Source organism: Rissa tridactyla, chromosome 3, assembly GCF_028500815.1.
Source record: "Rissa tridactyla isolate bRisTri1 chromosome 3, bRisTri1.patW.cur.20221130, whole genome shotgun sequence".
NCBI classification, from domain to species: Eukaryota; Metazoa; Chordata; class Aves; order Charadriiformes; family Laridae; genus Rissa; species Rissa tridactyla.
In genome coordinates this window covers 47,358,329-47,381,013 of record NC_071468.1, presented here as the reverse complement: position 1 = coordinate 47,381,013, position 22,685 = coordinate 47,358,329, and the positions used below count along the sequence as shown (strand labels likewise).

Sequence of the window (22,685 nt, the reverse complement as noted above, 5' to 3'; positions counted from 1 at the left end):
GGCGCTGGGCGTGCGGGAGGCGGGGAGTGCGGGGCGGCGGCCGGCCTTTATAGGGAGCGCGGGGAGGTGGCGTTTGCAGGAGCGGAGCAGGGAAAGGGAGGAGGCGGAGGCGGTTCCCGTTCCCATTCCCATTCCCGCCGGCTCCGTGCGTGCGGGGCTGGCGGCGGCGGGGTGGCCATGGCTTCCATGGCGGCAGCAATCGCCGCCTCCCGCACGGCGGTGATGAACGGCAACCGGCCGCTGGACGAGCGGGAGCGCAAGCGGTTCAGCTACTTCTCCTCGCTGAGCCCCATGGCGCGCAAGATCATGGCGGAGAAGGAGCGGATCCGCGAGCGCTACGGGCCCGAGTGGGAGCGGCTGCCGCCCCGCCAGCAGGACGAGATCATCGACAAGTGCCTGGTGGAGCCCCATGTCCAGGCCCGCTACGCCGCGCACCGCGGCGCCGCCCGCCCCGCCGCGCCGCCCCCCTCCTACCCCAGCCTCCGCCTCAACACCGGACAGAAGGTGGTGCACTTCGGTGACGAGGTACGGCCGGGGCGGGCGGGAAGGGGAAGGGAAGCGAAGGGGGCGCCGCCGGGGCCCGCCCCGCTCGCTTCAGCGCCCGGGCGGCTGCCGTTGGCACTCGGCTGCCTGAGGGGGGTCCGCCATGGCGGGGCCTAGGGGCGAGGGGCGCTCCCCGCCTCCTCCGCCTCAAGGGCGGGGTGGCCGTAGCCTTGTCCCGGCTTCACGGCTGTGGAGAGGAGCGGGCGTTTCTCGTTGGCAACGGGGAGAGAGAAGGGAGGTAGTCGCCCTGGTGATGAACGGGGGAGAGGTTGATTTCTGTTCTGCCCCCTTCCATGTCCGCGCAGGGTGGCGGGTTGCTGGGCTGTGAAGCGAGGGGTCTCCGACAGACCGTAAGGGAAAAAACAAAACAAAACAAAACAAAAAACCAGAAAAAAACCCAAAAAACAACCAAAAAAAGCTGGAAAGGCACCAAATCGGAGTTTGTCCGAGATAAGCAGAAGTCGCCCTGAAGTGGATTTCGGGAGACTTGCCGAAGAGGCTGGTACCATCCCCAAAAGCGGGGCACGGCTGTGGCTGGCTCTGGAAATCGTCCCTTGCTGAAAACTGGGGCTGTAGGGAATGTTTACACTAAATTACATCTCTTCCTTTTTGTTTCTAATTTTAGACACAGTTAAAAATACAGCGCTGAAAACATTCCAGCTCTTGGTATTTTTGACACCTTAAAAAAAAAAAATGCAGCCTGTTCCATGTCCCATGCCAGGAAAAACAAGGGTGTGGAAAGATAGATGGCAAAAAGTATGGATTTTGGAGCTTCTGAGGGCATTCTATCTAATGATGAAGTGTGGCAGTCCTTCTAGAAATCCATAGGTATAAGTGCACCTGGTCCTGAGCAGCAGGTCGCGTTACTGAGTGTGATCCCTAGAAGAGGAAGGTCTAACAATGCTTGCATAGACCTGATAGTGCTCTTCAGATATGTATCTCTCTTATTCTGCATATGAGATTTCCTTTGTTTTGTTTTCTTTTACATCTTGGTGTGATTGCAGAACCAATATCTTTCACTATGTTCGTATAATATCTTAAAGTGTTAATTAACTTATGTGGCTTCTACCAGAAAAAAATAATCTGCTTCTGCACTTGTAATCATCAATACAATTTAAAGAGAACAGTGCTGCTTTTAGCCTCCTCGCCAATGTCCCTTGCAATGGGATTTGTAAGAAGCGTTTGAAGCACTCAGATGCTAGAAGACTGCCCGCTCTGTGTCGGGAAGGTGTGACAGTCTGCCATGAATACATCATATAGAGAGCATATGGTCAAGCTCAGTTTTGTTTAGTGCATGATACTAGAAATTCTGGGTGAATATTTGCTATTAAAGAGACCATAACTGCTGGTGAAAAAGAGGTATAGAAGGACGCATGACGGACAATTTGGTTGTGCAAGCAGTCTTTGACAGGAAACCCAGACCAGAAGTTGGTCGCGAAAGGATTTAGGCTAATGATAGTGGAAAGTGAATATGTTTGGCTTTCCCAGTCTCGGGCAGCTTGGCTGTGCCGTCTGCTTTGAATTATGTGGATTCATCAGGAAAGCAAGCAAGTTTGTAGGTTGTTGTGCTGCACTGGGTTTTCTGCTTGACAGAACTACAGCTAGAGAGTCCATGTGAAATTTGGCAAGTTGTTTTCTTTCCCCCCTTCCCTCAAAATACAGCTATGATACAAATAATGTTGTTGTTAACGTTTGTGTAGCCATTAATCAAAGAAAGCATGGTTCATCAAAATATTTGATGCGAAGTGTGTAATTTTGGAAGCATCTGCCTCAACTGACTTCCTCCTTGACTTCCAAGCTGAAGTTAATATAAATTGTATTTCTGAAGAAAAGAGATTCCACTCATTTTGGCATCCTCCATTTCCAGTTTAGTTCTTCCAACCGCACTATTGAGCCTTGGAGCTTTTCCTGGCTCTTCATCTGATAGCTTCCTCTCCCCTGGCTCCCTTGCTGGCATTCGACCTCATTCTTGGACACTTGCCCTGGCTCAGTAATTGTTCCTCCTTGTCCTACTGCTACAGAGACACTGTGGCCAGCCTCTTGCCATTTCAGTTCAACTTTCCAGGCTTGCAAATGCTTTGCCTATTGAGCTTTATTATCTTGCTGTCTCTGGGATGACAGCTTTCTGAGCTGTACTACTGCCATCTATGTAAGATGTAATTGCTGCACATACCACAGTCACCCAGCCCTTGGTGAGAGGGGCAATTAGATTGGTCCTGGCTCCTGTCCCTGTCTCTTGGTGTATGGTATCCTGAAGCAAGGAAATGGAGAGTAGTCTGCATTCCTCAAAATCACTTGATGTTGCAGCCCTTTCAGTCTGAGTGTTCTGGTTTGACGATGTTCTTGCTGACACCTGCTCCAAAAGCTTCATGTTTCCAGTCACAGCTCATCTTCCCTGTTAACTGATGTTGAAATCTGTAGCGATCTACCTGTGCTTGCTTAAGCATGGAAAGTTGATCTCTTTCACCTTGTGTTCTTTGGAGGACTTGGGAGAAAGCAAAATAAGGACGAATGCTGAAGATACTGATTTACCCTTCCAGGACTCTCACCATTTCAATCCCACTTTCCTGCACGTGACCGCTTTGATAGTGTGGTCCGGAGAATATATGTAGGGGTCTTGTATCTGTGGACAATTGGTTCCCTCTTTCTTGCCCCCACCATTTCCCATATATCTTTTCTAACACCAAACCCATCTCCTGAACTTGTAGCCCAGGACTGTAAGTTCTCAAGTATAAGCATCTCTTACATTTTCAAAACACCTTTCCATATGCTGACTGTGTGGGAAGGCTGTGACAGAAAGTAGATGTGCAGTACAGTAACAGGACCGTGGCATCCAGTAGCCATGATCCAGTCATTTTTTAGTGCTGTAGCACTGCAGCACCACGTGTGACTCCTAGCAAATGCCTAGAGTCAGCCAAATGCCACTGCTCCTTCTCTTTCATTATCTCATCCTCATTGCGGCATTGCCAGTCACAGAGTTGATAACTGAAGCTGTACATGCACTGAAGGTATTTTAAAAAACTCTAGAAAAGCTGGATGAAAGAAGTGAAAGTACAGGAATCAGGTTCCTGATTTCCCAAACAGCGTTTGTCTCCCACAAAATGGAGTTGGGTTGGGTGGTGCCCACTTCACTTGTTACCTACCTGTGTGTACCACGCTGTCATGGTGAGGATGCACCAGCTGTTACGTGTCCACCGTCGGCCTCACGGTGTCAAGTTAAGACTTTCTAGTTGAAACAGACCCCAGAATACACTAGCTCAATAACCTTGATGGGGTTGCAGGCCTTGATATTTTCCAACACCACCTCCTAATGAAACCTAACATCTCTTGTCTTTCTATCTTTTTCTGTTTTCTAGAGTCATGTATTCTAGGTCATGCATATATTTTCATTTCTTCCAGGCTAACAGGGTCATTTAACACCCCCATGAAGGAAGTTTTTTCCTCTTTGCTGAAGATTGACTTGCTATTGCATATGAGCCCAGCACCAGGAGACTATTGCTTCACCGTCATTGCCTGTGTCTAGACAGCCTAGGCCTTCTGGCTGAGGGCTTTTGGAGTCCAACCTTCAAGCAGAGCTTCCTCTTTTCTAACAAGCCTGCGATTGCTGGCATTTCTCCTTTTATGTCTAACGCTCGTGGTGGTAGAAAATAAGGCTAACTGAGCAGAGGAAAATCTGGAAATAGAATCTGGGATTGAATATAAATGGGCTATTTTTGAAATATGCCATAAAATATGAGCCATCATGAGGAGAATATGTGGAAAAACAGCAGTCTGTGAGAGGCTACCACCCTTTGACCGCTGTAGTGGTCAGCTTGTGTTAAGCATCTGATTTGATGTTGATGCCGGTGGATCCTCCTTGTTTAGTTCAGTGGAAGATAACTTAAATATTCAGTTTACAACAAGTTCTCTCTCTTCTCTTAATACTGTCCCTCTTTATCCACAAGTGTGTGACATACACATGGATTTAATGTCTGGTTTTTCTTTTTTTTTCAGTTCTTTTTATTTTTTTAAGGGACATTAAGTATTTGAGCTGTAGTAAGCAGCTCAGAGAATCAGACTTGAAATAACTAAACTGTTCATTGAAGAAAATGCCACGTGCTTTAGGAAGTGGTAGACGTTTTATGTGGAGGAAAGACAGGTGAGAGAATTTGGTTAGCTTCATTCATCATCTTTTAATAGGGAAGCTTGACTTATCTACCTGAAGGCAGATATGGTATTTGTTTTGCTTAGCCTTAAGAACTTTGGCACCAAGCCAAAGGATCAACCTCTTTATCTCCTACTTAAAAATGCTTTAAAGCAACAAATATTCAATGTAACAATAGCTTTTATGTTGGACTTGTTACAGATTTGTGCTTTTTAAAAAATCAAAAATGCAGGGCAGTTTTTGAGTGCAGTTAAACCCCAATAACCAGCATGTCCTGTTCTGATAACACTTCTAATATGTATTTGTTGGTGGGTTTGTGATTGCCTGATTACTCTCAGCTGCTCAGAGTCATGCTCATGTCAGATAGGTTGGCACGTTTTTATCAGTGTCTTCTATTTTGAAATAAAGATGCTGTTTTGCAACAAGCTGCCTATGTATAGAAAACATAGTTTGCAGTTCTTTTTTATGTATTCAGCATCTGGTTCTTGAAGTCAAGTATATGACTGGATTTCTGCCTCCCATTCTCTCTCTTTTTTTCTTTTTTTAGCTATGAAGAATGTTGCATGAGGCCCCATTTCTTACAAATAGGTTGTTTAATGCTGGTGAACAAAAGTTTATTTATTTGCCCTCTTTCTGGAAGAAGGCTTTGTTGTGTGCTGAAAACAAAAAATGATCAGATACAGATCTCCGATTTGTGTTGATGATAAATAGCCTCGAAGCCTTTTTCTCTAGAATTTCCACTTGTAATTTATTTTTGTGAGTATTAAAATAGTTGATGCTTTTGCTCCCATTTTCTTCAAGTGTGTGAGAACTTGTTTATTCTAAGAAAGCAAAGTTATTTCTCAGATTTTGTTGGTGATAAACATGAATCAGACACATCGGACAGGAAAGTGATGAACTGTGGTGTTCTACCGCTTCTGACTTGGACCTCTGCATGTCCTCTCTGTGAGGGCACAAGGGGTGGATGCCACAAACTTCCTTCCCTTCCCTGACAACGGACAGAACCTGACAACTCTCTCCTTCACCCTACCTGCAGGCACACCTCAAATAACCACAGACATCACTCCTTGAAGCTTTGTATCCCCAAACCATGTCTTATGCTATTTTACCTTTTGCTAGATCCCATGGAAGATCTCTTGAATGTGGGCAAAGCTCATCAGACTTACTGTCTCTGAGGTGTGCTGGCTGTGCAGCCTGAGATACAATAAGCCATCCTTTTTAGAAGAAAAATCTATGGTCCTTTTCTTTCAGGGAACTGCTCCTGCCTAACAAGCGTCTACTACATCCGTCTTTTGAAATAATCTATGAAAGTCTTAGATTTTGTCTGTGGGTTGAGGGCGCGCAGGGACCATTGGGTGAAGAGGTGTCCTTCCCAGTGCTGTGTACACTTGCCTCAAATATAGCAAAATAAAGAACTGGCTGTCTCAAACTCAGGATGAGGATGGTGTTGGCTTGCTCCCAAATTTAAAACTGGTCTGTGGCTGGTTTGCGTGTCCTGTAAATGGCAAGAAGTCAGAGCTTCCTTTAAACTCCTTAGGTAAAGCCCACTGACAGCTATGCCTACGTGTCTGGAACTTTAAGGCGCTCTGACAGTATGTAGGAGTGTTACCCTGTTTGCTGGACTTCATTTCTGTCCTTTATTGCCGTGGTTGAAGTCAAGTACTGATCTGTCCCCATGTGGACAGAATGATTATGGTCCTATCTCCAATGAGTGAGACTCAATCCAGCGGCTGGGCTTTCCCGTCTCTCTTCCCTCCTGGAGTGTGATTCCTGTCATGCATGCACCAGTTTCAGAGGCAAAGGATACAGTCCTAAAATGATTTTGAAATAATTTGATACTCACCTGCTGCAAGGCATTCCACCCAAATGGTGTGGCATTTCCACGCGGTCAGCAGCACTCTGCAGTGCAGACATTAGAACAGGTACTAAAAAGCAGACACTTACTCACTTTGTTTCCCTTAAATGTTAACACACATGAGTATCCATTTCCTAGAATGAGAGAACCTGGTATTATACTTGTATTCTTGGCAAAAATTTCCTGTACCAAATTTCCTTCTTGGCCAGAATGTGTGATCCAGCAGAGCCCAGGCCTTTCCTTCTAGATGGTCTCTGATCAGTCCAGTTCTTTTTAAGAGCATGGGATCGCCCTCTTATATACCACAAATGAAACCCTGTGTTTCACAGATGAGCAGTAGTTGGAGAATGACACATTTTCATGTTTAGGAGATGGTTTTAGGCACTTCTAGTTGCGATTTCATAGCCCTTGGCCAGCCAAATTTGCCTAGGGTGAAATAAGAGATAGCAGATCAGGAGAGTGCTATCAGATGTCTGAGAAATGTATTTCCATAAAGGCAGAGGTCAGAAATAAGAAGAAAAGGGTGGTCATGGTAAGATCTGGAGTTCCTGTGTTAGCTTAAAACGTGGTCTAGTTTGGTTATTCTTTGAAGAGCAGGAGCGTGAAACAAGCACTCCAGGTCTTGTCCTGTCCTCTCCTTCCCTGTGCATGGTTACTCCTGGCCTTTCTCCTTCCATCCGCTGTCCCGACTCCCTTTCCTCCCGTGATGTACTGGGGTGGCCAAGCAGTGGCATATTCAGTATGGAGGGTGCAACTCATTACCTCTGCCAGTGTAAACATCCAGTGTACAAATGAGTCTCATCCACGACTAGGAATAGAAGTGCGATCATTTTGTTGCAAGACTTGAACGAAGATGAACAACAGTTATTCATTTACTTCTTTTTCATACCTTCTTTTTTTTTGATGTGGGTCACATGTCTTTCTGGAGGCCGTGCTGTGTATGAAGAGATTATTTAAGTTTCTCAAATTGGGATTATTTTCTGAAAAAAATTGCTTCTTAAAAGAAGCAATTTCAGATGGGGATTTTACTCTGGACGTTGTGTGGTTCTTTCAACAGCACCGCATACTTACTTCAGACAGATCGTCATTAAAGTGTCATAATGATGTGTCTTGTCAGGGCTGGATCCAGCTGTGGCTTGGCCTGATGGATGTGCAGCTGTTTCGCTGCCATGTGACTGCCTGGCTGCACATGTGCTCATCGGTTTGTGGAGGGAAGGAAATGGGACTTTATTTCCCTAAGGCCGCTGGTCCTCTTGTTATTTCTGTCCCTGTATATTGCTAGTGGCTACCAAAGAAAATGCCTAGTAGAAAATTGGAAATATATGTTTTATAGCAATTTGTAGAGAAACTGTTTCAAGAGGTTTAGACCACATTAAACCTTAATATATTTTGTAGATTAAATTGATATACTAATTGGTAATCCTCCCCTCAGAGATCTTGCTTTCAGTCAGTCTTAAACTGCAATCAGTGCCATCCTCAAGTAGTGCTCTCACTTCTTAGCTATTTCTGTGGTAGTGGTTGTTATGCTTCCAGCAGTGCAATGTAATGTCATCTGCTTATGGTGCTCCTGAGCAGGTAAAGCTGCTTGTCTGATTTTCAGTCATCTTTAAATTTTATTTCAGGACATAACTTGGCAAGATGAACACTCAGCTCCGTTCTCCTGGGAAACAAAGGTAAATATGCAGAAGTTTTATTTTTAAAGTTGGTTTGTCATTTTACACTGTTCCTTGTACATTTATATTATCTTCATTTTGAGACTTGATAGACTAATGTCTTTGGGGTGTGTAAAGTGACCATCCTACAAATGAAACAGGGCTGGTGTGCTTCGATTTACATCAACAGAAACACAAAGTATACTTCATGAACTGATGTTCTGGTGTGAAGTGCAGGTGTAAAACTGATTATTTCCAAATTATGTGACTTTTTCATAGTAAACTTCCTGAAAAACTTTACATGTTTAGAGAAACAGTGCCTCAGGTATTGTGTAAGCATATCTGCATTTCACTTTTGAAGTCAGGAGTAAAGTAGTTAGGGAATGGGCTGAGAAAGATACAGATATCTAGTAACTTCATTAGATTTTTTTCTTTAAGCCTATCCTATGCTTTGGTTTTTTGTTATATACTGGAATGTAATGGAACTTGTTAACTTGGGCTATGCTAGAAGCATTGTGTTATTTTCTCTCAAAAGGCGGTTCCTTCAAAAACAGTATTCTGTGCTGTGTTGTTTTGGGGGTTGGGTTTTTTTTGTTTGTCTTTTGTTTTGTTTTACTCTACCTCTGGTGTTTTGTTAAGGTATTGTTTATGATGGGATTCTCGTAAGGCTAACACAGAGCCAGAGTTCCCCATCTTTCTGAACCTGCAATGTGAGGAAACATAGTTGTACCATGCTTCTGGTCAGAAATGAAGTTTAATTCTTCTTGTTGAAGAAAATATGGGAGAAAAAAATGCAGCTCATTGTCTTTCTCAACTGGATATACGTATTAATTTAATCACGCGTTTCAGACTTTATGTTTTCTGGCTTTGTCTGCCAGAGAAAGCTGCTCCCCCTCCATTTCTTCCATTTTTTTGCCCTTGAACTGTGTAGATAATCATGTATGAGCTTATGAATATAATCTTAGCTTAATGCAGAGTAATTATTTGGAAATGCCAGTGAATACTAAATTAATCCAGTTGACCCAACCCTAGACTTGTTGTCAGTCTTCCCTGCTCAAGGTCGCTGCCTCTAGCTAGCACCCCATCTGTGCTTTGCAGATGCTGATTAACCTATGACTTGATGTGGCTCCTGGGTCCCTGCATGCTACAGTGCTGCAGTTTAAGAGAAAGCATTGCTGGTCTTCACTTGCCTTAAAACTCCCTTATAAGCTGTAGTGATTCAAGAGTCAGTGGAGAATTTCCTGCAGTGGAAGCCAGGTAGCTCAGGCAAGCTCTCGTGTCTTTCAGGACCCTTAGAAGAACAAGCCACTGGCTTTTAGTATAATGTTGAAAAGGCTTTTAGAGTGAGTGTACTTAGGTGAAGCTGTCAAGAAAAGAATAGTAGCAAGAAGAGTATGGACCTCATTGACAGTAAGGTGAAACAAATCGTATGTTGGAAGCAGCAGTGTTGTCTATCCTTTACTTTCTGGTGTAAAACGCAGTCTTGGGAACGTGGCAGCTGTAATCTTATTTCTAAGCTCGCTCTTGACAGGATTTTGTAAGTTCTGAATACTCAGACTTCCTGGAGATAGTGCTTCCTGTAATGTACTGCTTGGTGATCCATAATGAGATGCATCTGCACTCAAATGGATTTTCTCTTTAACTGATAGTTGTCTTTTCTTTTAAAAGCTTGTATGTCTAGCGAAGTCTTTTTCAACCCAACCTGTGACGTACTTCTTGCTGATCAAGATTATTTTTACTGTCCTCCTGGTGTCTCAAAATGAGGGACCACAATGGATAGATGTTCTAGTTTCATGTTTTTCTGTAACGAATGAAGGATCACAGAATAAGATGGCAACACTCATGACTGCTGAAGAAAAGTGAGGTGGGGAGGAGATTTCTTTAGAAATAATTACTTGTTTCAGCTAATGAAGCTGTGCTTACCTCTTCCCCCTCCCTCCTTGCTGGCCAGAGATAAAAGCTGTGCCTCAGCTGTAGTTTGAAAAGTTGCATGACCTTTTCCTTTAGTAAAACTCTAGAGAATCCATTTTGTCTGGCTTTATGGGGTGTGGGTTGGTTGGTTTCTGTGGGTTCCTCCTTTTGGTTTCTCCCCAGTGCCCCATATTGTGTCATTGTTTCATCCAAATCCTTCAACTGCTGAGTCTTCCACTTCTAAAGGTGGAGATCTTGCTTCGTGCTTACTCTTTGATCTCTCCCTTAACCAGTACTTTAATAAGATAATATTGGAAGGCAATTTCTCCATGAAGTATCCTTGCCCAATCAGTCCAGCATGGGGAAACAATGAAGAAACCTGAAGGAGCTGTTTAATGAGGTTGACATGTTGTAACGCACGTTCAGTGTCTTGTGAGCCAGATCTGTTCCCACTATTTTTTGGGTCTGTCAGGCTCTTTCCATTCCATGAGCTCTACCTCATGATGGGTTATTCTTTCCATAATATTCTTTTTCCCTAATCTCCCTTTCATGCAGAGTTTTTGTTTTGGTTTGGTTTTTTACGCATTATTGCCATGATGACGAAGTGCCTTTGTTCTTTTGCAGCTTTGCATGAATGCATTCTGGCTTAGCCAAGGAGGGGAATGTGGCATTCAGTTTCTGCTTTTGCAGAGGAAACAGCAGAGATGCAAATCAGTAAAACGAATAGGCTTGATTTTTTTTTTTTAACGTTCAGATTGTAAGAGAATAAAGCAGCAAAATCAGTATTTGCCTGTAACTTCAGGAAAACTGAGAGGGTAGTGAGAAGTGTAGAGAAGGGGGAGGACATGATTTCTGCAAGTTGGAGCCTCTCTCAGCTGTTACAGTGATACCAGTGATGGTTCCAGTTGATTAGGTATGGACAAATTTTTCTCATGGTAGCTTGTGCAACAGATTCTCTAATTCCATGGCTGTCAAACTTACCCAGAGAACAGTGTACTAAATTGCTGTCATTTTGACTAGAACATTGTTGAAGGGCTTGATACCTTTAGTTCTGTCAAAAGTAAATTTTCTGTGTTCTCACTTTAAACACAAATGAGAGATACGGCTTAAGTCGTCACAGCAAACACTTGCATGAATATCTCCATTCTTAGCTGTTCAGGTATCTAAAGTTCTTGTCTTTTTTCTTACCTCTTCAAAGCCTCAAACAAGGCCAGCAAAGCAGAAAGACAATGTAAATTGCTGAGTTAGCTGTTAGACAGCATTTAAAGTAGTAATATTTTTAGTAGAAAACTGTAGCACTTCTCAGAAGGAAAACTACTTGGGAAGCAAGGAGTTCTCATGGCACTGCAAATAATCTGACATTTTAAAACTAGAGATTGAATTGGAGGGAGTGATTTGGTTCACGGGTGGAGCCCTCATAAACATAACACTTCTTGAAATGCGGGTTACATTTTTAACTGGAGCTAAAGCCAGGTTTATGAATTTAGGGCATTCTATTTATGGCTTCAGGTTTAAGTGAGATGAAAGCTGACATTTTGGCCAAGTTTAGCCTTTGAGGTTTCTTGGTTTGTTTGAAGTAAAAATTCAGTGAAACTCAACACGGACCCCAAGATATAAATGGAAAACAAGAATCATGCATGGATTTGGAAATAAAATTTCTCTGCGACTCTGCCTGAACTCAAAACTTGCTGGTTTTGGTGTGTTTTTTAAAAAAAAGAACTTAGTACTGGGCAGAAAATATAATTACGGCCTGCCACCTCACGTAACATGTTGAATGCACAGAGCAGCATGGGAATAAGTTGGAATCTATTTGTAGTACATGCTATTAAATAAAATAGGTTTTATTCCAAAAGTTTAAAATTTACACATGCACCTCTTGAAATTTGTTGGTCTGGCTACAGGTAGAATAATTGCAAAGGTAGCTTTAGAGAGTCCTTTTTGTACTTTTTTGTTTTTTAACTCCTGGTTTTTTCCTCCTTTGGCTCTCTTCTACTTTGAGCAGGCTCTCAGATGTTTGTTGACAAGAGAAGCCTTTCAAAGTGTCTTTAAAAACAAATAAAACAAAAAAAAAGGCAAAAAGAGAAAGTGTCACGCTTCAGTTCCCTCAGCAATGTGGTTGCTGTCTCCCTGCCTGAATTCCCCTATTTATGTTGCTGCAGAAGTGATGTAATCCCAGCAATGATTTAGAAAGAAAAAATTATGTTATATTTATGAAAAATATGGTTTGCAAACTCTGTTTCCTAAATCTAAGGTCTAAACCTAAAAGACAGTCTTCAATATCCTTCCTTGTCCAAGTCCTAGTTGTTCTTGTGGTTTTGTTTTTTGGTGTGGGTTATTTTTTTAAATAGGAATAAAGTGACAGAAAATATTTTTTTCCCCTCTCCTTCTTTATGAGCCTGATATTAGAATTGTTTGTTACAAACTATAATTCGATGTGGTTATTTTAGTCAAGCTGGCATAAATGGCAATGCTTGCTTGGAAGTACAGAAGAGCGATGCCTGAGGTTTGGGGTTTTCCCTTCGCCTTTTTGATCTAGACTGCAGATGTTTAAAACACAGTGCTGTAAGACTACTGTTGACTCGTAGTTCCTGAGGGGGTGGGGGGGGGGGAAAAGCCAAGCTGTGGTAATAGTAGCTGTGTTCAAGATTTATTTTGATCTGCATGGCCAGGTGTTCTTGGCTAAGGAATCAATTACCTGCCTCAGTCTGGACAGTTGTTTTTGAGCGTGAAACCATGCACATACCAGATACTGGCAGTATGAGTTTGCTCAGACTAACCAGTTACAGTGGCAAACTTGCATCCAGGACTAGAACACTGCTCATATCACTACAGAGTAGATCGTGAAATTTCCTCTAGAGCTACACACTGTGTATCTTTGGTGTTGTCCTTCTGTATGGACTAAAATTACTTAGATTGTTTTTGAGTCCTTTGCTCTATTTTTTGCCTTTGCAATTGATCTCTGCTGACCTAAGTAGTTCTTTCTGATTCTGAAAATGTCCTGAAAACACCCACTGTGGTCACAGGAAACAAAGCAAAAACTGCGACTACTTTGGGTCCCATATTTATTTTGGTTTTGTCCATTCAGCAAAGCAAAGTCATCTTCTAAATCATTTTAAACTTGGCTTTCTTACCTCTGCATATATCAGGCTGTGCTTAGAACAAGTTGCTTTTGACAGTGTTTCTACAGTCTTTGTCTCAACGATTTGGATTTTTCAGGCTGCCAAGCAAAACAATTTGTTTTGGCCATGTTTGCTTGACTGTTTAGTAAAATACTACACATTCCTCATGAGTGAATAAGATGCTTAAAAAAAACAATTTTCTGGAATCTTTGTGGTCATCTTGCTTTTAGTGTAGACTTATGAACTGAGACCTGATTTTATACGGTACTATTAAATCACTGTGTTCTTAGTATGTGGTGCCTCTCTTTTAGAATACATTGTTTCCCATGAGTATACAGTCCTGTTGTATATGGACTGTTTCCCATATACAGCCAGTATTACGATTTGGTGGATTATCCCTGCCTTGAGACTGAAGTTAGGTCTAAATTTTTTAATCTAATAAATAAAATTTATAAATACCTTAATATGGTCTCTTTGTGACTTGAAAGATATTGCGTATGAATCGTTTTCTTTCATCAGCTGCATTTCTCAGGGGTTCAGATGTCTTAACCTTGAAAGTCAAATAGAAACATGATGAATTGCAAGGAAAATGGAATAACTTGTGACTCGTCCGCAAAAGTTCTCGGCTTCTCGAGCTAAATGCTAGAAGCAGAATTGTACATCTGACCTCTCGGGGCTGTATTTACATCATGCTGAGACTAAGTGCTTTTGGAACCTGTCAGGGTAGTCTTGTCTTTGCCTTTCTTGGGGGAGGAAGCAAACTCCTGAAAAAGTATTTTCATTCAGATTATTCTGTGTCATGTTATGAACTGTTTGATCTCTAAAGCATACCATGATACAAATACATAATCTTAATTATCGGGTGATCCTGTCTTCTGAAATGGAAAGGTGCACACCACGGTCTCCATTCTAAATGGACAAAGAGGGCATCTTCGGCAGAACATGCATTCTCGAGCTGATTGGAAAGGCACTGCCTGAAGCTGTGCCGCAGTGCCACGCTCCTGTCTACACTAGGATTGGTCTGCCGCTTCAAAGCCAGACCTCCGAGTTGATGTTTGGACCCCTACAAAGAACATAAAACATGACCACAGGCAGTGGCTTTTGCTCCGCAGCATAAGAACTTCCCCAGAGACTTGGCCTTGCTTGTCTATATTGTTGCTGTCGAAAGGCAGAGCCATCTTATTGGTTTTCCTTCTAATTTTTGTTCTAACAGACCCCTGTTTCCCTTCCATCAGTGTTTTTCCTGGATTTTGTTTCCAGCACTATTCTGGTGGATGTGGGGCTGTGCCCTCTGGGCATTGACCGTGTCTCTCTCTCTCTCTTGGGCTGAGGGGTGAAGGAATCATTTTACTGAAACTGACTGCTGCTGTGGTGGCCTTTAGTTACTGTCATCTCTAGTGACAGCCCTGGGAGAGGCTACTCAGAAGAAGGAAGGCTGTTGAAGGATAGAAAGTAGCCCTGTTTTAATTCCTACGTGACAAGGTACTTAAGTCTTCCAAGGTGGAAATTTATGTATTTATTTCCACTTGGATATTGGGGAAGTGCGGGTCTATTTTATAATCTATTGTGGGTTTTTTAAGCTGGGATTTTATCAGTTCTGAACTCTTAAATCATCTTAACTTCACAGTGGTAAATCTCTATTCAGTAATATTGCCAAATGAGCTTAGGGAAATAAATCTCTGTATTTTAATATAGGGAATGGCAGTCACTATAAATAATCCTTAACACCATTGCATCCGTAGTTTGTTTATGCAGAATGTATCTAAGGAAAAATCTGCTCTAAACTTTACATCATGACTTTTGTTTTAAAAAATAATAAAATTGGAGCACTAAGGTTTTTCCTTTTATTTTTTTGGCAGGCAGGGTGGGGTGTTGAGCTGTTTGGTAAGAGTTGCATGTATCCTTGCTCTCACCTTATTCTAGCTGAGCTGTGATTACTTACAGCCTGTTTCTGTTCTGCATCTTTTGATAACATAGTATATTCTTAATGAAAACACGGAACTTGGTGCTTCCTTGCCTATAACCTTGGAAAAATATCTAGTGTATCTAATTCTTTAAAAAGTTCAGATGTTAGTCCGTGAATCAAATTATGTGTAGTCATCTGCTGGCTGTTTAAAAAAAATGAAAGTTTTATAAATAATCAGTTGCTGAGTTAACATTTGCACTTTGATGAGAAGTTACTGAATATTAAATACTAGGCATGTGACACCTGCTAGATCTAGAGTCCCTTTGAACTTAACATGCACGATAATCCAGGACTCGAGATCAAACGCTTCTAGTGAAAATGATATGCAACTAGGACTTATTTTAGGCTCAGGCTTGTAGATGCTATTGAAGTTTTATTCAGGTAATGAGGTAGAATGGGGAAAACATCACAAATCTGTAATGAACTTCAAAAGTATCTATTAACCACTTGTAGCAAAAGCTAGTATTTGAAATGTCCTCAGAATTTTTTCAGAACTGATCAGGCCCATAATGACAACAGTGTAGCTCTGACAGTAAATGCAGGTTTTGGGGGTTTTTTTCTCATTGTTTTTTCCATTTTACAAACAAAAGTCAAGACACTAGGTGGCTCTTTTCTGGCACTTGCTATGGTGCTGTGCTGCTAAGTACAGTAATGCGTGTGTGTTCCTCAGAGTGAAATAAGGCTTAACTTTTATTAGTCTAAAGAGCGTTCAGCTAGTTGACAATCAAGATTACTGAAGTGGTAAGTAAAATGAACGTTTTGAAGTAGTGTTCACTTTTGGATGGCTTTTGATCTGTACCATGGTTTAACTGTGGTCACTTGCTTCCTTGACCCAGTGTTACTCCTCAGAAATGAGTACAGCTAGCCTCATTGCAAGTGAAAACAAAACAGAAGAACTGGTCCTACTGGAGTTGTTTCTCTTCCTTCAGAGGGGCATTAGAATTGTAAAAACCACTTATCTATGCATACCCATTACTTCTAATCCTTTATCTTGGAAGTAGATGGAGTTGTAACGTGTTGCCAACTATATCAAAGACTGTAATGGGAGATTGCCTTTTAAACTACACTGTAAAGCTTTTTTGCATTGTATCTTCATGTAAAATATGTATGACTTTCAAAATGCATCCACAAATGTTCTAATGTTTTAGTACTGCCATTCTGATGTTTCAATGCTGTGCATGCTATGCACCACTGTCTTGGATGGCACTGAGTAACTTGAATACGATTGCTTTGACTACTCTGCAGCAGGTCTGGGACTCTTACGTTTGCTTGCAGTTCAGACTTTTAAAAATCATTATTTTTATGTAGCTACGAAGATAGACATTTATGGAGAAGAGAAGTTAGCTTTGCTATGATACCTACTGTCTGGGAGTTGCCTAGCCATGGGCAAAGGTGTTATCTCTATGCATCAAGATCCGAAGTTCAAAACTACGTCTTTATGAAGGGCTTTGAAATACTGTTTTTCTTTAACCCTGAACAGAGTCAGATGGAGTTCAGCGTTGCATCTCTGTCCATACAAGAACAAGGTGGTGCCCAGTTGCAAAATGAACAGAGGCAGCCTGTTAAAGCAGCGCCTGGTGTCCAGGTCCCTAAATCTTCTCAGGCCAATAAGACCCCTGGCTCTGATGGTTTGATAGCATCCAGAAAGGAAGAGGAGTCCTCTTTCTGGAAGATAAATGCAGAGCGCTCCAAGTTTGAAGGAGACAAGTCTGAGTTCCAGTCCCTGACCCCCAGCCAGATCAAGTCCATGGAGAAAGGAGAGAAACCCCTTCCCGCTTTTTACAGACAAGAGTCTACTCCAAAAGAGATGGTAAAAGCTGAGAAGCCCAGCGTAACTAAACCAGAGAAGTCTGTCACCCCCAGCCTACCTTCAGTATCTCTCGAATGGGAGAAACCTCGACCCACTCAACTCCCCGCTAGTTCTCTAGATGACTTCTTTCTTCCTGACCCACCACAGGACCTGGCATCTTCTAGGACAAACAAGGAAGATACTGATGGTACTATACTTACAGATCCACAAATGCCTGGACAGGTAAGGACTCCTATATCCACTGTCCTTCGATTTAAAAAACTATATAGCACATTAAAATCTGACAAGGTCAGTCTGGAAGATTAGGGACTCCATAAAGCATTAAGCTGTAGCTAAGCTTGCTGGCTTTTTATCCTGCAGATTTAAAGTCCATTTTAACCAACATGTTAACCGCTATTGTTAGTTTCAATCAAGTATTTTTTTAATGTAGTAAAGTGCATAGCATAAGGGCATCATTTAAATATAATACCAGAAATGTTGATGTGGCATCCAGTGGCCGACTGACAGCAAGCTGCCTAACAGTTTGGGGTAGAGAGCTTGCTATATCAAGTAAAAGAGTTTTTTTGTTTCCCTGAAATAGCAAAACACTTAATAGAAAAAAGAAGTTTTTTAACTTGAAAAGTAGCTAAACTAGAGTCTAGGATACTTTATTGGTACACACAGCATAGTAGGGAATGGTGAACTAGTTTCTAAGCTGTGTGAAGCAGTAGCCCAATAGCCACTTCCTAGTGCTTTGTCCGAGGCAGCTGGGCTGCTTTCAAATGTGTTTTCTCTTATAGTCCAAAATGGAAATGGAATGAGCTTCCAGAATTAGCCTTCTCAATGTTTTTTTAATAAAAAAAACCCAAACAACCCAACAACAAAAAATAACCTTAAGCAGCTCAATAGCCAATTGAAGCTATTTAAAAAGCAGATGCTGATCTGTGAGAAAAGAAAGGGAATAACAGGATATGACATGGTGAGGGAAAGAAAATGAAGAAAAGCCTGAAAACTCTGATGTAGAGGAGTGGTTTCTCAAGCAGAGCTGCGCAGTTCTGTTTGGAATCTATAGCATCACTCTGGCATAAGCCTGACATATTACTGTACACCTTAAGCATGTCACATAGCTTTTTCTCTATCATATTTTCCCAACAGTGACTGTTTAAATTCCAAACAAGATGATGTAAGGTCAGAAAGATGCAGGATGAGGTAAATACTTGCAAGAGAAGTAAGTGGCGGCACTTAGGAGAGAACAATACTTAAGCCACTTCAGTATTTGGAGCCCTATGTTTAGTTATTTTTTTCTGAAGCTAAGACATAATGCTTCTTGAGCTGTTTTCCTACAAATTGTGACTGCAGTAGTCCTTTAATTTTAGTTAAAGGCTTCATCATGTTTTCCTACAAATTAATGGTTTGTTACAGTTATAGTTTCTTTGTGAATGTTTTCTAGCTAACTGAAATAGTTTGAAAAGCCTGATTTTTCTCTCTGTGGAGAAACAATCCTCCCATGTCAAAATGTAAACAGAGTAGCAGAGAAGATAGTATTATAGAATTTTCTTTGTTTCCTCCTTTCTGGATTATCTGCCCTGTTCTGGGGAGGAGAGCCATGCTCTAGGGAAGAGAATCCAGAGACTCAGCTGTGTCCCTTGAATAGTCTTCCTGGACACTAAAACCGCTTTAAACGTCATGGCTAAAAGTGCAGCACTGCAGGAGTGAGCATGTTCTTGATAGCCCGGTAAATAACTTGTCAACAAAGTTTAAACTGTGTAGTTTTCTGGGAACAACTGGCCGTCACTGCAACAGGCAATCCATTGAATTAGTGATGCTTACGTTCTGTGTTTGCTTCAGTCTCTGCAATTCCCACTCTAGTCTTAAAATTGATCTTCATGAGTTTTTCCATGGGGAAAAAAAAAAGCCCCAAACAAAACAACATTTTGCTTGCAGACCACTACAAGGATTTTATTTTTACCGGGAGTTGCCTTTTTGGTCATTGTGAGTATTTTTCCATGTCTAGCATTTTCTGGGGTAGGCTCTTAGGGATCCTAGAGCAAGGTGAAGAACTTGAAATATTGGCAGACAACATTTTAAACTTTTTTGTAGATAGGCAGTCAAGTACTGTGTTTATAGTACCATAATTAACAACTGCATCTTATTTCTTTTATTTTTTTTTCCCTTGCAGACTAGCACAAGCAATGTTATCTTGAAGACTGGCTTTGATTTTCTAGACAACTGGTAAAAGATACTTCAAAATAGATCAAACCAATTTTGGGGAAAGAGTGGAATATCTTTCTCCTTGTATGTTAATTTACTAGCATTTGTGTCTTTTTCTAGAAGTAACTTTCAAACTCTTAAATGTTGCCTTTGTATAAACTTTTGTAATACCATATGCATCTTTGGTTTTTAAACAGTGATAGAAGTGTGGTTTCATTTGGATATTTTTTTTTAATATCTGTTAAAATTTAGTAGCTACTGTATTGAAAGGATGGGAGAAGTTACAATGTATGTGTTAAAGAAAAGCAAATGAGAGTCTCCATATCCTAGAAATGGAACCTACAGGACCAGATTGCAGTTTTCAATCGAAACCTTGCTAGTATGGCTTGTGAGAAATAGTGTTGCACATGCGATGGTTCCAAATCAGCAAATAATTCCATACTTCAGATAACTGGCAAAACCAGTATGAAAAATAAGCATCCAAAAGAATTGCATTGACTTCTACGTTTCATTTAGTTTGAAAGTAACTTTTGTACCACTTATTTGAAAACACTTTTCCTTTGAAGAGGGCAAAGGCATTGCCAAAATGATGGATCCAAAGAAGCACTCCATTTGTACCTTACAAATCTGCTAAAATAACATTAGAGTGTTAGAAAAAATGACCTGGTGAAATGTCAGGTTTCTGGTTTTTGGATTAAAGACTTTGGGGGTGGGTGGAGTGGAATGGGACAACACCTAATGAATGGGAGAAACTGTCTTCAGGGAACACAAGCCTAACGATTTCACTGCCTCCGTGCTAGAGCATAACTCTTCATAATAGCAGTGCTGGAAGTACAGCACTGGGATGTGCTGGAGTGTGGATTACCTTTGTGTCAGGAAACCACTATGTTTATGGGAGGTCATAGCAGTATAAGGCTTCTTTGTTTTTTAAGCAGCTTATCGTCTCAAGGACTCATCAACTTTGGTGCTTTTTCCTCCTTGTGGGTACATTCTCTTCAGCGTTCAACATCTGGGTTACGTTTGTTCCTGAGGTGCAGAGAGGCATCTCAAGGTGGCCCTCAGCAGACTTGCCTCCAGTTCTGCTTTCGAATGATCTTTGTTTGGTGTTTAAAATGTAGAGAATAAGACTAGCTGTCGTTTGAATCTGTTGTCTCTGAAATGCAGCATGATTTACACACTGACTCTCACTGTGTTTACCTCACCTTGAAGCCTTAATTTCCCCTACGCACAGCCAGTGACTGGTCTGCTCCAATGCCAAAGGTTTGACCTTTCCCTTTACCTCAGCAATAGTCCCATAGCATTTGTTTGGGGTAGAAGGCAAAACACAGGGCTCTAATGGGTCTAATGGGTCCCAGCCAAAGCTATAAGAAGGTCACCATCTCCTAGACCATAACTGTGCTCGGCTTCTCATGGATTAGCACACGACATTTGGTTCAGTGCCAGGGGCAGTTAAGTCTGCAGAAATGGATGCTGCAGGATTTTCTTCTGTCTGTTACAGGAAGAGTTTGAGATGTCCTGGAAGAATCCTTGTCTCTAATTGGTGTGCTGCTTGCTCTGAACAAGCAGAGGATGCTGATAGAGCATTAAAACTTACTTGTTGATCAAGGAAAATGCTGTAAGCTACCCCCTCCCCCCAAAAAAAATCGAACCACCGAGCCCAACAGCTCCAGTTTTTCTAGTGTTTTCTTAAAAGGTTTCTTAGCTAAAGGGGAAGATTGCCACAGAGTACAAGTCATTGTGTAGCCTTATTTATAGACTTCTGAAAGCTCCTTTACATCCTTCCTGAGATGTACAAACTCCTGCAATTCGTGGATATTGTTGCTGCATTCAGCAGTTCAGAAAATACTTGTTGTTTCTACCAGCCTGGACTTTACTGCTGGTTTTTTCTTGGCTGACCTTTTTCAGCGTTTGCTACACGCATCCAGCATTAATAGAGCTTAGAATAACTATAGCACAAATTCTTTAGGTGTATAATTAGTATGGACTTGTACCTTCGTTTCAAAGCAGACAAACATTAACCCTGGATTTTACAGTTACCAGTGAATCTAATTTTCTGTACATTCAGCTGGTGAAAAGTTTTTTAGATGCAACGTGAAGACGCGCGTTCTAATCTTACTTTGGTATGGGGAGATCTGAAAGCAAAATCTCCTACTGTTGAGGAGTGTTATTTTAAACCTCTGCTAAATAGGTTAAAGCTTCTTAGGGAAGAAGCTGGGCTGCCTGTCTCTTCCATCGGCTGACTCGACTCTAACACACATTGGGACCAGCTGGTAGAACATGCTGCAGAACTTTTTACTTATCCTGGTAGGTTTTTCCTGTGCTTTGACAAGAGTTGATGCTCCTTCTTTCTTTAATATGTTTTTATTAAACATTCTTACAAAAAAAATTGTACTTGGTCACATTTTATATTAACAATGTTTTAATAAAGTCACTTTAAATAGAATATTTGAGGCTTTTGTGCTGCTTTCTGTATTGTCCTTTATACTCTGCTTTCCTCAGTGCCACTGGAGTTGTTTGGGGCATCTGGAATCTGGCTGGGAGGCAGCCAAGAATGAGCTGAGTGATAACACTCAGTGCCAAGAGTGATAACACTCCTCCTTCCCAATATCCTCAGGTGATCGAAATCAGCATCTGGATCAATATTGCAAGAGCAATATGAAAACTGTATGACATGGTTTAACCCTGGCTGGCGACTGAACACCACGCAGCCTCTCGCTCACTTCCCCCAAGGAGGAGGGGGGTAGAATCGGAAGGGTAAAAGTGCAAAAACTCATGGGTTGAGATAAAAACAATTCAAATAGGTAAAGCAGAAGCCGTGCATGCAAGCAAAGCAAAATAAGGGATTAATTCACTACTTGCCGTCAGCAGGTACGCTCTACTTAGTACAAATGACCAGAACTGGCAAAGACAAACTTCCCCACAGTTTTCATGTCAGTGGCTGGATATGTGTGGGTTTTAAAAGCGTGTCACAAAAAGGAAGGTGCTAGCAGCGGCCGCTGGGTAGTCTCGCTTTCTGCCTTTTGTCTTATACTTTGAAAACTTGCTGCATAAAAGAAACAAATGTGTGGCTACAAGGATAGGGTTTTTTTTTCTTGTGTGCCCACCTCTACTTTTTACAGAAATGTATTTTGAAAAAAAAAACCTCCATTTGGTTTATACTTGAGCTGAATCTCTACTAACAACTAAAAAGGCATTTGGAGAAGAATTTTGTTTGGAGAGACTTGACAGCCAATTAAGGGGTGCTATTCCAACTGTATTTAGGATCTGGCCTACACATAGTTTGCTTTGGGCTTGTTTTAAGCTCCATCTTAACTTTTAAAAGTCCCCTCTGATGAAGGCAAATCCACAGTATCTGGGCCCTGTCTCGGCATGTGGAGTCCAGTGACTGAGTGAAAACTTGCAACGGCAGCGTAGAAAACACACTGCAGCTGCCTGGCTGATAAATTGATGGCAATCAATTTATTTGTTGGTGACTTCAGTCATAGTTGCTGAGGT

At 41.6% G+C, this 22,685-nt stretch overlaps 2 protein-coding genes across 4 annotated transcripts in view; both read left to right on the top strand.

The window, feature by feature from the left end:
* Positions 1 to 8,196, top strand: part of TTC13 (tetratricopeptide repeat domain 13) — a 55,055-nt gene extending 46,859 nt beyond the window's left edge. For 2 of the 3 annotated variants that reach the window (XR_008465366.1, XR_008465365.1), the window contains exon 27: positions 8,165 to 8,194. The gene's annotated coding sequence lies outside the window, so the exon portion shown is untranslated. Of the gene's footprint in view, positions 1 to 8,164 lie in introns of all 3 variants that reach the window. The other variant, XR_008465367.1, reaches the window with a different exon arrangement.
* On the top strand, positions 83 to 21,627 carry C3H1orf198 (chromosome 3 C1orf198 homolog). Its single transcript, XM_054194998.1, has 4 exons — positions 83 to 525; positions 8,165 to 8,215; positions 16,671 to 17,222; positions 19,159 to 21,627. Exons 1-4 carry the CDS (start codon positions 178 to 180, stop codon positions 19,213 to 19,215), a joined length of 1,008 nt encoding a protein of 335 aa, XP_054050973.1. The 5' UTR covers positions 83 to 177; the 3' UTR covers positions 19,216 to 21,627.
* Positions 21,628 to 22,685: the final 1,058 nt, after the last annotated feature.

What these genes read in the sequence shown, in the direction of transcription:
- C3H1orf198 (XM_054194998.1), top strand. Translation starts at nt 178, where the DNA reads ATGGCTTCCATGGCGGCAGCAATCGCCGCCTCCCGCACGGCGGTGATG. An exon ending in CGTTCTCCTGGGAAACAAAG is followed by an intron (nt 8,216 to 16,670) that starts GTAAATATGCAG and finishes AACCCTGAACAG; the next exon opens with AGTCAGATGGAGTTCAGCGT. An exon ending in ATCCACAAATGCCTGGACAG is followed by an intron (nt 17,223 to 19,158) that starts GTAAGGACTCCT and finishes TTTCCCTTGCAG; the next exon opens with ACTAGCACAAGCAATGTTAT.